The sequence below is a fragment of the Diabrotica undecimpunctata genome, chromosome 2 (assembly GCF_040954645.1).
Source record: "Diabrotica undecimpunctata isolate CICGRU chromosome 2, icDiaUnde3, whole genome shotgun sequence".
NCBI classification, from domain to species: domain Eukaryota; kingdom Metazoa; phylum Arthropoda; class Insecta; order Coleoptera; family Chrysomelidae; genus Diabrotica; species Diabrotica undecimpunctata.
In genome coordinates, this window is record NC_092804.1 from 71175650 (window position 1) to 71191558 (window position 15909).

General features: G+C 33.4%; 1 protein-coding gene across 1 annotated transcript in view; it reads left to right on the forward strand.

Annotated features, from left to right (window-relative positions):
- The window catches only part of LOC140434673 (uncharacterized), a 66328-nt gene that overhangs the window by 34026 nt on the left and 16393 nt on the right, over nt 1–15909 (forward strand). Inside the window, exons 2-3 of the mRNA XM_072523094.1 lie at nt 6135–6174; nt 8668–8785. Of these exons, the coding sequence (XP_072379195.1) occupies nt 6135–6174; nt 8668–8785 (158 nt within the window). The remainder of the gene's footprint in view (nt 1–6134; nt 6175–8667; nt 8786–15909) is intronic.

The following is a 15909-nucleotide window of genomic DNA, read 5'->3' on the forward strand; positions in this document are numbered from 1 at the left end:
TTATGTTGGTAGAATCCGTTTAGGATTTTCAGAGAGTGCTGTTTACAGAATTCGATTAAGTGTTCCCCATTTTCATTTGTTTTAGCGTCACCATATTTTCCTACGACTTTGTCAATTGTTTTTGTTCCTGTCCAAGCGTTAAAATCTCCCAACAACACAATTTCTTTGCGGCTATTTATATTTTCAATGAGTTCCGATAAAGTTTCGTAGAATATTTGTTTAGCTGCTTTTGATGCATTTTCTGACGGAGCATATATTCCAATGATCTCGAGGTGCCCTTTCCTCGTAATAGATACTCTAATAATTCTCTCATTGATCTGCTCCCAGCTTTTCAGGTTTCCTTTTAAGTCTTTTTTTATCAATATTGATACCCCTACTTGTGCTCTTTTGTCTTTCTCTACTCCACTTTAAATATTTATAAAACCTCCTATGTCTTCACTACCTTGGCCTTTTTTCATTGTTTCGGTAAGAACCGTGATATCTGATTTTATTTTCTTTACTTCTGCCATGACTTCGTCTGACTTGGTTCTCCACCCTTGGATATTCCATGTATTTATATTCAAAGTCCTTGTTCGTTTGCTACGTCGTCTTCGTTTTTTCCCGTCCGTATTCCGAGGCTGGATTTTAGAATTTTTTGCAGTAAGCTTTTTCACGGGTGTAGAGGAGCAGGCCCTACGTCCCAACCCCCTACCAGGAGGACCAGGATTTTCTGTTAGGGTTTACTCCCTTAGTCGAGAGAAGAGTAGTAGAGTGTAGTAGACAGAATTATAGTGACCCGTCCGCCCTCGGATTACTCTAATAGCCACTCGGGGTCGGAAAAAACAAGTGTGTGTGTACATATAAATATATATAGTGTACAAATTTATATATAGTGTACATTATAGTGTGTGTGTGTGTGTGTACAAGAGATGATGACGTACATCCCAAGAACGCTTAAATAGACTATACAAATATTACAGAATAATGAGAAATCGCTAATATACTATTGCCAGATACAAACATAAAAATAAATTTTTGATAAAACCAAATGTACTCATTGAGATCATGCTGTCAAAACATCTCGAGTTTTATTTTTCGAGTGAATGTAATTAAGAAAACGGCGAGAATAACAATCCTTCAAATGCCATTATTATTTTTATTTGTATTAAGGTTGTTAATATTGATTCATTGAAATATCGTCTAAATAAAATCCGGAAGTGAATCATTATTTTACAGTTAACAAGAATTTAACTATGTACGTGATTACATTTATAGCTTTTACATTAGACATTTTTTAGATAGAATAGTTTTGAATAAATATTATTTGCACATAATAAATTTTATAATCCATAATTTTCATTTAAGAATTAAAAAAAATGTATGTTTTCGATTTGAATAATAAATAATTAAAAGGTAGTTTTAAATAGATTTCGTCTTATTCCATAACATGGATGAAAAATCTTCTTGCATTATCTGTGAAAATTCGTTGTCATCAGGTCCAACTCGTATTAGAAGAAAGTTTGAAAACATGAAGCGATGAATCTAGGACATCAAGTTTCAGACACAGTATTGGTGACGTAGATTTTGATTTTAAAAATTTGTTTTATTTATTAGTTTAGTTAACGATAACATATAAGTTACAATTTGTTAGATATTTGCAAGGATTCTTTTAATAAATTTGCTTTGGATAATTACCAATGCTACGCTTTGGAGTAGATAATTTAGTAGGAGTTGGAGCCAGATACCACGATAAATGCTACAAACCTTTATAATTTAATAATATTAAAAAATCTAATGTTGGTCAAGATTCTCTGGTACATCAAGCTGCAATTTAGTTGCAAACCATTTACTTTCAAATAGAGAAGAATGTCCATTTCATTTATATTCAATTTTAGAGAACTTCTATGTTTTCTATATTTCTATTTCTATAATTATATTTAGAGGAGAGCGGGGTTTGTTGACTTACTTTTTAAATAATTAATTTTTACTGATTTATTTTTTACATACTGTTAAATTCAAGTATGTCAGCTGGCTCAACACTCCTTCAGGTATTGTACATACATTTTCAATTTTTTCGAATTCTCCTTAGAAAAAACTTTTAAGCAAATTTTGATTGCCTTGTAAAATAAGTCAACTAGCCCCTTGTGCGGGTTTAGTTAACTAACGGCCTGAAGTTAGTTGACTCGATATTTTATTAGTGATATTATAGGGGTGATAATAGTGACACAATCCAAAAACTAATGCAGATTCAATTTTTCACGTTTATTTCGACCACTGATATTAAGAAAATCTAACAATTAAAAACGAAACTCACAAATCATCATCTGAATCACAATTGATGCATATGAAAAAAATTGATATTACTTTTGTTCGTGCATTTGATGTGATGTGAGCCCATCTTCTGCAATGGGTGCATTGCTCCCAGTCATCATCTCTAGTGCTAGTTCGATAGGGTTCTTCACATACTAAGCACTCAGTTTCACTCTCACATTCAGAAGATGTAGGGTCATGATGAGCTGCAGACGTATCGGACGGAATCGGGCTTTCTTTCCGGAAAAGAAATTTTCGACCGTCTCTAATTTTCCTGTTCTTGATGTCTTTCTTTTGGTTGCATGTTTTTGTTTTATGTGGATCTTTCTTTTCTTTAGCATTCTGTCTTTCTTTCGCGACAGCATCTTTTATCAGAGTATTGGTTAAAATAGCAGTTTGTCTCTTTGCCTCCGTGATTTTCTCGAATTTTGTGAGGATCTGCTTTTGAACACGGCCTTACTTCTTTAGGGGGAGAGCAATATCGAACTTACAGGTTCTATTTTTGTCGATGCGACTGTGTTTGTAGACAAATTGTTGTTGACATCTGAGAAATGTTTTATAATTTTCGGTGGATTCTCCATGATTTTAGCTTGCTCATTGTTAAAATATTTCGGTTGTTTTCGGTAGCGTTTTCTTCTTCATTTGTTAGTGTAGGCCTATCTGTCACATATGATGGCAAGAAGACACTCCCTGTGAAGATACTACCCTTATTAAAAAGACATATCCCTGTTTTACAGAACCCATCCATTATATTGGTTGGCGTAGCAGCTAGAGGCAGACTCAATTTTACAATGCCAGGAATATCATATACGGAAAATGTCTTATCTGGATTGTTTACAGTATCTTTTAGGGATTCGTAAACACTCCTATCTAGAGGCTGCAATTAGTGCGGGCAGTGGGAAAGATAAAACTGTTACTCCGTGTTTCTGACAAATATCTAACGCCTCGATAGTAAGAGGGGATTCATGGTTGTCTAGCAGCAAAAGTATAGGGCGCTTCTTAGAACATCTTGTGTGAAATACAAATTGTTTGACAAATTTCACAAAATGTTGTTTTGTCATCCATCCCGATGGATTTGCATCTCCAAGGCTTCCGAGAGGTGAATCTCTAATAAAGTGATTCCTGTGGTTTACTCTCGAGAAAATTAAGAACGGAGGAACAGTATTATCGCTTGCTGAAACTGCAACAGTGAGGGTTACAAGGGTTCTTCTTTCTGCAGAAGTGAGTTTGCCTATTTTCTTGAAGCTACGTCTTGCCACTATTCGATCCGGTTTCACAACAGTTGTAATAGCCGTCTCGTCAACGTTCGAAATATCCGATGCTTGCAAATTCCAAAGCTGATATACTATCTGTAAATTGTGGAAAAACATGTCTACATTTGATTTGTTAAATGAAGTAGCTCTTGACAAAGTAGTGGCTTGTGGTGTCCTTAAGGATAATGTTCTATTCCTGTTAATACAAGATGTATACCAATCTGGACCTGCCATTTTATTGTTTGTTCGGATATCTGGAACTCTTGAATGGTTTGCACTGGTACAGTGTATGTTCTATTCCTGTTAATACAAGATGTATACCAATCTGGACCTGCCATTTTATTGTTTGTTCGGATATCTGGAACTCTTGAATGGTTTGCACTGGTACAGTGGAAGGCAAACTTTCTGAGCTTCTTGGGGGTTAAACCATAATAAATATACAAAGCTTGTTTCAGGTAATTAGCTAGAAGTGTCTCTTGTTCGTCAAAAAAAATATTTCACCTATTTAAATAACCTACTCGTTCTATTTATAGCTTTACATTCCCACCATGTGATGTGGCTTTAACTACATGGTGCTGAAGCTTTAACTACAACATAGCATCATTTAAAACTGTTGAAACTGCCCGTTGAATGATATCGGATGTTGTCTTGCCCTTATCACTTTTCCTCTTGTAGTTCTCATAGTTCTTCTGTTCTGTAACAAAAATAAAGACGATTAACGCTTTAGATAGATTTACATTTGGAGAAACATATTATGCAATATAACAGTTGCTAATAGTTTCCAAATGCCTCGAAATTACTATCAACTTAATAATCCATTGTAAAATGCCAACTTAAATCACAAATTCTGAAATTTGAGTACATGATGGAGTTTGTCGACTAAGTCAACATACCCCGGCACGGCTTAGTCGACAAGCCCCATGCAAATAAATTACGTCAAATCATAGTCAATGTATATTACTTCTCAAAAATTGTAGTAAAATTTGTAACGAATGATTTTAAAGATAATAAACACGAAAATGTTTAAAGACCAAGGATTTTAGATTTCTCGATCTCACCCACACAAAACACAAGCGACCATAACAGCGATATTGTAAAATGGAGGAGCAAGAGTATCGAGGAGCGATTAATTACAGGGCCCGATCCGTCAACGGCGCATGTGCGAGACGACTGAGTTCGAAATATTTCGAACCTTCAAATAAAAATGTTAAGCGGTATCTTGCCTTGTCGAATAAAAATTGTTTTTAATAGTTTCCTATTTACGTAATTAGTAAATATGTCAGTGAACTATTTTAAATGTAGTAAAATTTTCTCAAACCAGTCTAACTTAAATAAATACCTATATAAAAAATATACATGGTAAACTCTCTACGCCGATGGCATATGGGAAAAATGTGCATTTAAATAAGTGTCTGGAAGTTTTCTGGTAGCTTTTTTTTTCAAACCGAAAGGACTCCTACATTAATGAAGTTTATTTTACAGAAATTATGAAAGTTGTTCACAAGTTGGAAAAAATACAAACACTCTGTTTTATGTCGGACATTACTTCAGTTTTTTATGGAAGAGTACTGAAGAATTAAGCTATTTTAAACACGTTTTAGAACGAGACAACTTTTGAAAACATCCACCTGAAGACAACGATTTATGCCAACCCATACAAGATTTACCAGAATATGTCATTTAAATTTAGTTCATTAATAATTTGTTTACTTTCAACAACAATAAATCAATTTAAGTTTATAATAATACTTATATAATAATTTATTATAATCCTTATCTTCACTCATAAACGTGTATTACGTTAAATATTTTAAATTATCTGATGCAAAGTTAACAATCTCCATATGCTACTACAACAAAATAAAAAATCTTGGACGGTTAATATCAAAGTCGTCAATACACATTATATTAATGTAATTTTGTTTCTTATTACCCAGGGTACAAGTTATTTATTCTCTATATTTTAGTTATGAATGTAACAACTATGTACTTACCTGTAGAAATAAATATTTTAAAATTTCCGATTTTTATGCCTAAATCGTTTTTATAAATTTGCCGATTTTTTTAGGTTGGAGATTGTCACTTTTGATGTCATTTCAAAGATTGCACATGCGCAGTTGACAGATATCGTATCTACAGTCGACATCTGTTACACATTAGAGGAACTATAGGCAATTACTCAACTAACCCCTTTCGTCAACTAGCCCCGGTCTCCCCCACTCGTTTAGGTGAAAAAATTCTTACTTAACATTTTTACCAAAAGCGCTTGAAGATATTCGTGAAAATGACTACGATACAAAGTCATTTTTATCGTAGTCTGAAATTGATATGCCCACCACTACATGTAGCTCAAAAAGAAGCAAAAGTTTAACTTATGAACCATGAAAATTAAAACTTTCAGTTTTTTATAAGAAAAGCAGAACTGAGTCAGTTTTTTTATGTAAAATACGTAAAGAACAGATGTATATAAAATATATAAAATTAATGGAAAATACTCCTTTCCCTATAATTATTTACATACTCCTAAAATTATTTATTTTAATTATGTTTTAATGGATTATATAAATATATTTATTTATTGTTTATTTTCAGAATACGGCAAGTTTTGAATTGGATGTACAGCAAGAAACAGGTAAATATTTGATGAAACATAGAAACAGTTTTAAAATATAATAAGCTAACAATAATATCAAAACAATTTCCATGTTCCAACACATGTTCCAAAAGGTTTCCGCGGTTAGTACAACTAAACCTAGAGCTAAGATTAATACTATTACAGGAATTAATATTAAACTCAACAGTCTTAAGTTGAATTGCGTCGATTATCATGCGCCGAGCTTTCAATATCCTCTTCGATGTCTTATTCAGGGCTTCCGAAGTCTCAGTCTCTCGATCCCCCAGACACTACTGCACTGATCACTAATCAATGTTGGTTTGGGTGGAGGTTGGCGTGGGGGTTAGCTTGAGGATTGGCGCCGTGATGGGCGCGGGGGTTGGCGCGAACGTTTCTGACAGTAGGATTTTGATTGACGGGTGGAGCGAACGGTACTTTCTTTATGAGAAGTCTCCAAGTCGAAGGTAACCGTATGCCTTCATTTCTTTTATTGAGACAATTTGACCTTTTTTCAATTTCTATGGCTTCTCGGATAATTCTTGTTTTATAGAAGCGGATGGGGGCTATGGTTCTGAAGTTTTCAAAATCAATTTTGTGACCTGTATGAAGATGTTGATCTAGAGCTGAAATTGAGTCGGACTAGAGAACAGAAATGGAATGTTCATAAATCCTATTTTGGATTCTACGATTTGTTTGGCGTATATAAGATGAGGGGCAGTCTGCACAAGGAATTTTATAAACTCCGTGTTGTTCATTTGGAATGTTATCTTTGATTGGTCGGAAAAGAGATGAAAGTTTTTGTTGGCGGCTAAATATTGTCTTTATTCTTCTTGATTTTAGAATTTTGTCGATTTTGTCAGTGACACCTTTGATGTAAGGACGAAAAGCTTTCGTATGATGAGGGTCTAAGTTTTGGGTTGAGATTGAGTGGGGGATTGATGTCTGTGGATGCTCCTGTTGATGTGATTTTCGCGGTAACCGTTTTGGATGAGGACTTGTTTTAAACTAGAGAGCTCAGCGGGTCTACTTGCATCATCACAAAGGCATATTGATATGGAGACAAGCGTATTAATGACTGAATTAATTTGTGAAGAGGGATGATGAGAGTTGGCATGCAATTAACGATTGGTATGGCTGGGTTTTCGATAAACAGAGTGATGAAAACCTTGATATTGGTTTTTTTATGATAACTTCGAGAAACGATACGGATGAATCAATTTCCACCTCCATCGTAAACTGGATACTAAGATGTATACCATTCAGATGGATTTGAAAGGACATCAAAGCATCCCTGCCATGGGGCCAAATGACGAATGTATCGTCAACATATCGTAGCCAACATGTGGGTTTGAGCATTGATGTGGATAGTGCTCGGGACTCGAAGTCTTCCATAAAGATATTGGCAATTACTTGAGATAGTAGAGAGCCCATTGGGGCACCATTTATTTATCTGTAGAATTGATTTTGCAAGATGAAATAAATGCTGGACATTCAATGTTTAATGAGAGATAAGTGGTCTTGCTGGATACTGTATTTAGTTTTCAGAATGTTTAGAGTTTCGTCTGTAGGAATGTTTGTAAAGAGTGAACCGATATCGAAACTTACTAGAATGCTTGACGGTGAGATAGTGATATTGCTTAAGAAGTTCGATGAAATAAAAAGAATTTTTGACGAAGGATAAAGCATATCCGACGAGAGGTTGTAGAGTTTTGGCCAAGTACTTGGCCAATGGTTGTGTAGAGCAGTTGTATGCACTGACAATGGGACGTAGAGGAATATCGGGTTTGTGAATTTTGGGTAGGCCATATATTCGAGGTGTTCTGGAAGACTTTTCACGAGGAATTACAGATTGTTTTATGTCAACTGGAAGAGAGATTTTATTGATAATGGCTTTTGTTGTTTTCTCCAGATAGGCTGTTGGATTATTAGGAATTGGTCTCCATTAAAGTCCATCTTCAACAATTAAGACAGAAAAAACAGAGAAACCGATATGACTACAAATTTAAATCAATACCTACCTATAGATGCTTCACTTATAAAACTATTGAAAACCACAATATACGATTGCTACAGAACGGGGGCTACAATGAAATACCCAAACTAAAAATAATAAGAAAGAAATTGGAAAAAATTGGTTGGAATATGAACTCATGTGAGAAAACACTTCAAAATTGGATAAAGAATGGCTTAAAATAAAATTTAAAACAATCAATAAACATCAAGGCGTTATGGAAAGCCAAAAAATAGTCAACAGTCGTAATCTCTTTCTCCCTCTCTCTCTCTCTCTCTCTCTCTCTCTCTCTCTCTCTCTCTTTCTAACATTGGACCTATTGACCCCAAATTCAATAGGATTCTTCTTTAGACCAAAGTCCCAAGATGTTTTAAGTTTCTTAGATAAACGTGGAGTCGGAATCCTAACTACTGAATTAATATTCTTTACACAATTTGAGTCATGGTAGTTTTACACTGTTATTTATATCCGATGACTTTATATTTTAAATTTATTTTTAGGTAATTGCAACTGCTCATGGAAGATACGTAATATCCACTATAAAAAAGGCAATGAATACTTTGTTGTCAGTTCGAAAGAAAGACCAGAGTCTGGTAAACAAATAAAAGAAATTAAATAGTAAGTATTCCAACTATCGTCTGATATTTCAATATTATTTTTTTTTTAATTAAAAATCTCCAGAAGTTGGCAGTATACAATGTAGTTAAAAAACTCGAACATAGAAGTAAAACACTTCTGTTGTAACTGCTATCATTATCATCACACTGGCTCGACAACCCCTTTTTGGGTCTTGTAATTGCTATATTTAATTAAAAATTAAATTTAAAATCCAAAAGGATTAAGTTCAAAAACGTATTCGGACTAATCATTCCATCTTCAGTGAACTTAAAAGCAAGCAATCCCACTAAATTAATAAAAACGTAGGTAAAATTTTGACTATTATATGTCAACATGTGGCCAATTACTTACTTACAAAACCAAACAGTGGTTGGGTTTAAATGGATTAAGCCATACTTCTTCTTCTTTGTGTGCCGTGCTTGTATTCAAGCGTTGGCTATCGTCATATTGACAAGCTGATGAAATGATTCTCGGTTGGCAGCTAGATGAAACAGTTCCTCGACCGTTCGACCTGTCCATTGTCTAATGTCACGCAGCCAGGACAGTTGTTTTCTTCCGACCCAACGTTTTCCTTCGATTTTGCCCTGAATGATTAACCGGAGTAAGCGATATTTAAGTCCTCTCATTATATGACCGAAGTATTGGACCTTTCTCATTTTGATGATGTTGATCAATTCTCGCTCTTTGTGCACGGTCTCTAGCACGCATAGCCATACTTAAAATTGTTAAATTATCTGGATATATGCCGATGGACTTGGATTGTCTACAGGGAACATTCGAAAGAGTTTTTCTATATCCGAACTGTAGAAAAGTTAAATGCCAACTACTTTTATATGTCAAAAGTGATAATAATTGACTGTTTAAAGTGACAATGACAATCGGAACAAGATTGATTGTATATTTATTAAAAAGTAAACCAGGTCAAGGACCCATATGTTAAACTCTATACGAATTTTAATTAAATTAGTTTCTTAAAATTAAGACAGTTATAAACATATTTTTATTATTATTTAAACTTAATTATTTATATTTTATGAATTGACTATAAAATTAAATTGATTGTATAATTGGAAGCTGGTGTAAAAAAGGAGAGAAATTCAAATGTGGTGATTAGAGAAGTAAGTGAATTGAAAATGAGTTAATTGGTTGAATAACTAAATGTGAAAGAAGAGAAAATTACTGGGAAGAGACCACTGGGAGGAATTATAATACCTTAGTGTAATTAGGTATAACTAATTGTGTGTGAAATCTTAACAATGAATAAGTAATAAGAATTGTATTGGAAATTTGATATTCAACTGTAGGGTAGGTTGTATATGTGTAAGAGGAATTTTGAATTGTAATTGTTATAAAATAAAGATTATTAATTGTTCTTTATTATTTAATTTGTTGATGTGTTGTATTTTGAGAACGATTTCCGAAGTGGAAATTAAAACGTCAATAAACTTATTTTAGACTTAAATTGTGGCTTATTCCCAATTGAAATAGAAATTGTTTTAAAGATTATTTAAAGTTGATTTAAAACAGTAAGGGTTTTCTAGGATTATTGATGTTAAAAGACAGTAAATAGTTGAAAGGGTCATAAGATAAAATGTAGTGATAATGATGGATGACCTATAGTCAATTTCATAAGTTGATGATGTAAATTGTAAAATTGAATGAAAAATTATTTAAGAAAAATGAGGTACACTCAATGATTCCTGAAGTGAAGGTGTGTCAGTACAAAGGAAATCTAATTATATGATTGGAAATAAAATCCTTTATGGTCTAAGAGATTATGAATTGAAAAGAAATTATCTATAATTTGGTTGGTGTAATGTTATAATATGTATTGACAAATTTTTTTTATGAGAAGTGTAATGGAAATTAAATGTTAAAAATATGATATAAACTGTTATATAAATAGGGAAAAAGAAGAAGATCACAAATGAAAGGCATGAAAGACTGGATAAGTTAATATTTCGTTAAAGTAGGATAAAATAAAGAAATGAAAGAAAAATTGGTATGAAGAAGTATGAAAATGTATTAGATTTGGTATTCAAGAGGTTAAGATGAGGAAAAGTGTCGGTGTAGTAGCAACAGAAAAAGATTGGATGAGTACGGTTGAGATTAATATGAGTTGGGTAAATTAATTATAGGTAATGAGGGTACAGGAGTATGATGGAAATATAAGGAAACAATGAAGTTATTAACACGTAAATAAGCAAAAGAAAATATGGGAGGTTTTTAAGTAAAATTAAGAAAGTATTGAGATTAAGAAAACAATCGATGGATGGGAAGAAAATTACGGTTGGGCGAAGTCTGTCTGTTGACACAATTGGGACTGTTTTTCGTGTCTTTAATGATCTCTAAGTCTTCGTATAGATCCAAACGCAATACGTTTCTTAGTTGTATATTGTGAATTGTTATAAATGGAAGAAATATTGGAAATTTAGGGAAAGGCTGATTGGTGATTGGTGATGGACTGATGGATCATAATCATTGTTATTTGCAATTTGGTTTCATAATGTTCTTTCTTTATTGAAATCAGTTGGTGAAAGAGGTATGAAATGAATAAAACTGCAAAAAGATGGGAGCTTCTGTGACAGTGGATGGTTTGCGGAGAAGTGGATGACATGATTTGTTTGTATAGGTTTACGGTAGATACCAAAGCTTAAGTGGTCATTTAGTCTGGTGATGGAAGTTGATGGAGTTAGAAGTTTCTAGTTCCATGGTAAAAAACTATAAAAATAAATTTGATTGATTTTATGAAGTAAGATATGGGATAATTCAGATTTACCTGAAATGAAGACAAGCAGCCATCAACATATCGGAACTCGAAGTGTAGGATCTCAGCATTTTTTGTGATATGATTTGATTCTAAATTATCCATAAATACATCAGCTAAGAACGGGGATAAGCAACTACCTATTGCTAAACCATCAGGTTGTTGATAAACGTTGTTATTGGAAACAAAGTAATTTTTGAGACAGACAAATTTTTAGAATATTGATGAAATGTTGATGGGAGAGATATATTTATTTGTAAGTAGTGTATTAACCAGACTAATAGATTTCTATTTGGGTACTGAAGTAAATAAATTGCTAACATCAAAGGATAGCACAGTAATATTACGATTAAGATTAATAAATTGAAGTTTTTCAACTAATTGGTGAGAGTTAGAAACTGTGAATTGGGAGGTGAAGTTGATAAAGTTTGTTAGGATGTTAAGAATGAATTTAGATAAAATAGAAACTGAAGTGTTGATAAAACTGACAACTGGACGATTAGGAATGTCAACTTACCCAATGTGTATCTTGGGTAAACCATAGGTCTGGGAATGAGGAGGTTACTGGAGATTTTGTGGTAGGGTGCTTCTTGTTCAGAAAATAAATTGAAAAGCTGTTTTGAACTGTTTTTAATTTTGAAAATAAAATATTTAGATGGATCAACAGGGAGGAGGGTAAAGTTGTTATTATCTAAGAAAGAAGTGACTTTGCCAATATAAAGTTGTTGTTCTAAAATAACAAGGCAGTTGCCTTTATCAGCTTTACTGAAAATAAGATGGTGTTTTTTTATTTTCTTTTTGATTGATTCTAAATAGATGAGAAGGGACTTGTTTTTATTTAAGGTCATATTGAGGAAAGTTAAGAATGAAGATGTGTTGTTACTAAAAGTAAAAGATAATCTTCTACTTCTTCAAAAAAAATTTGCTTCCAATTTTACTGATCAATTTAATTTTATAGTCAATTCATAAAAAATAAACAGTATGTACAATCAATCTTGTTCCGAATGTTATTGTAACTTTAAACAGTCAATTATTACTTTTGATATATCAAATTAGTTGCATTTAACTTTCCTACAGTTCGTAGAAAAGCTCTTTCGAGTAGGGACTTATGTTCCCTGAAGACAATCCAAGTGCATAGGCATATAGCCAGATAATTTAACAATTTTAAGAATGGTTTAATCCATTTAAACCCAACCACTGTTTGGTTTTGGGATTCTTTTGCAAGTGCTACAAAGTAAGTAATTGACCATATGATTGCATATTATAATAGTCAAAATTTTACCCTATGTTTTTATTAATTTAGTAGTTTTACTTCTATGTTCGAGTTTTTTTATTATTTTTTTACTAAATTATAAATTTTTCCCGTGACCTGTTTTATCGCAGTAAAACCTTTAAAATTTCTAAAAGCTTTAATAAAACTTAAAGTAAATTATCAATAATAAGTGTCCTTCAAACCTGAAAAATTACAAAATACTAAATTCAGTATAATCAGGCTTTAGGTCACATTGGTGCACTGTAGATAATATAACAAATATAAGTTAGTATGACCTTTTATTGCAAGCTATATTTATTGGTGTTTCGTTTTATATCGAAAAAGGATTCGACGATTTGTATGAACCCCTTTAATTAATTATTATTATCAGATTCAGCCATATGGTTCACACTCCCTCTAAGGGGAAAATTCACTTATCCCAGATACCTACGGTATCAAAAGTATCCGCGTTATCGAAGAGTACAGCTTTCTGCATGATCTTATACAGGTGTTTACTTAGACCTAGCTATTTTATGTTTTCCAGGAGGTTTTTCGGAATAAGACCAGAAGTGGATAGAATAATAGCTACTGTCTGGGTACTTTCCATTCTCCACTGACGTCTTCTTTGTATTTCGAGATTTCTATATTTGGCGATCTTTTCGTTGTATTTAAACCACAGATTATTGTTGTTAGGTATCGCCACATCGATTAGTGTTGTTTGCCTAGTAAGTTTATTAACTAGTATGAAATCCGCTCTATGAAGACCGCCTAATTTTAGCAAGACCAAGACCAAGACTGACCGTGCAAGATTTAAGCAAGAACAAGACTAAGCCTGCGAGACTCTTGCGTCTTGCAGTTAGGACTGAATGTGGTTTTAGCAAATATAGTAGTTCGGGTATAGGCTTAAAGACTCAATGAGACGCAAAAAAATGTAATAAAAATTTAAAAAACTGAACTAGTGCGTATTACAAACAATACCATAAACATACATACCGAATCAAAATATTCATTAAAAAAACACATTTGACACGTGCTCAGAGGTCGAGATTACACAATTAAATATTTTGTACATTCTTTTCCAGCACACGACTTCTTCGCTCTGAAATTAATTGTCCATATTTTGAGTATAGCCGCCCTCTAATCATAAAAATAATCTTCTTGCAATGCGACGCCGACAGTAATATCGTATTCCCATTATAATTTAGTCAGAAGGAATCTAAATAAACAAATCTTATCGGCCTAAGACTATAGGCCGATTAGATAATAACTAATTGTTTCTGCTGAGTGTGCGATGAGATCATTCGGTTAAACAAAATTTGCTGAAAGAGCGCGAAAGTAACGAGACAAATTAATAACATATAATGCCGCCTACCGTAACAAAATACCGAAGTATTTAGAATAACGAAGTAACGATATATAATTCTCGGTTTGTTATTAGATACTTAAGGTATTGGATAGTAACGAACATAAAGTAACTAGTAGTATCGTAGTTACTTTTTCGTCATTACTTAACTTCATTCCCAATTGAGCTTTCCTTTGAGTTTAATGTAATAATTGTTTTTCATCTAATCCTTTTTGTTCCCGGAGTGTTCCCGGAGTGTTCCCGGAGTGTTCCCGGAATGTTCTTTAAAATACAGGCATGCTTATGTCATTAATTTGTTTTTTTTTGTGTTTTAACCATGTTTTAGCACATTTAAGCTTAGTAAATGCAAACGTTTATTAAGAAACAGATTGACTTCTGTGGGACATGGTAGATAGCTGAGTTAGTTAGAGCATAGGCACGGTAAGCTTAGATCGTGGCTTCAAACCCCACCCGATGGCAGTTATTTAGACATTTATTAATTTGGTTGGTCTTTATTATGGCTATGTTAATTCAAGCTTAAAATGTACTTACTCCGTTACGTTGTTCTAAGATCTAAAGTAACGTTTAATAAATAGCAATAGGCTAATGGGTAACTGCAAGACTTGCAAGACTCTTGCTGCAAGACCAAGACCAAGACCAGGAGTGCAATACCAAGACCAAGACCAAGACCAGGTGTATTGGCGCAAGACCAAGACCAAGACTGCCTAAGTCTCGTCTTGTTCTTGCATTTGGGCAACACTACTTGTAGTTGTCGTTTTCAAGCATTTTGTCAGGGACGTATTGATAATAAGGCAGATGATCGGTCTGAAAAAGTCCGTTTGCTGGCTAATTCCTGGTGAATAATCTTTCCTACTGAGTTATGGCGTATTTTATACTCAGTACCAACAAACGCCTGGCAGCCCCTGGTAAGATGTTGGACGGTTTCTATTTGACATCCATATAATCATTTGTCGTTTTGGACTTACGAGTCTTTAACAATATATTTCAGGTAATTTTTCGTTGGAATAACCTGACCCTCAATGGCAAGTAGGAAACCCTCAGTCTCGGGAAACATCTGTCCTGATGTCAACCAATAGTTCGACGCTGTATTGTCGACATATTCTTGGCTGCCCTCATTGAGATGTCGCCCATGCAGAGGTTTACTCATCCAGGTGCGCATTTTTTCTTGTTTAGTCAGGTGGTTTATGAGCATTTCTTGTTTCCTTAGTTTTAGCGGTGTTGTGTCATCTACTGCGCAAATTGCTCGATGTAAAGTAGATGTCTCAGCCTGCATCTGAAAATAGGTTCTTAAATTATTATAATTATAATTATATTATTATATACTATAGTGGTATATTATCACTTCTTCATTTACTAACCATTTTCTAACAAACACAACTTTTATTACGAGCATATGGCAAAATATCTAGGAAGTTCACACTAATGATACTCCTCAAGGATCATTAAGTGCGATAGTTTTTGACTTCAATAATAATTGTTAAAAATAATTACCTTCCATATTTACCTTCCAGTCAAGTTTGCACTTACGCAAATAATTTAAAAAGTTAAAGTTCGGCAAAATGGCCAATGTACAAACCGATTTAGAAAGATACTGACCAACTACAGGAATGATTTTCATTGGGTGGCTTTACTGACAAAAAATAATAAAAGTTATTGTTTTTTCACCATAACATCACCATAAATCATATTGTAAAGAATTTAAAAAATTTAGAACTCAGATATACTCTATCTCTGGGCAGTTC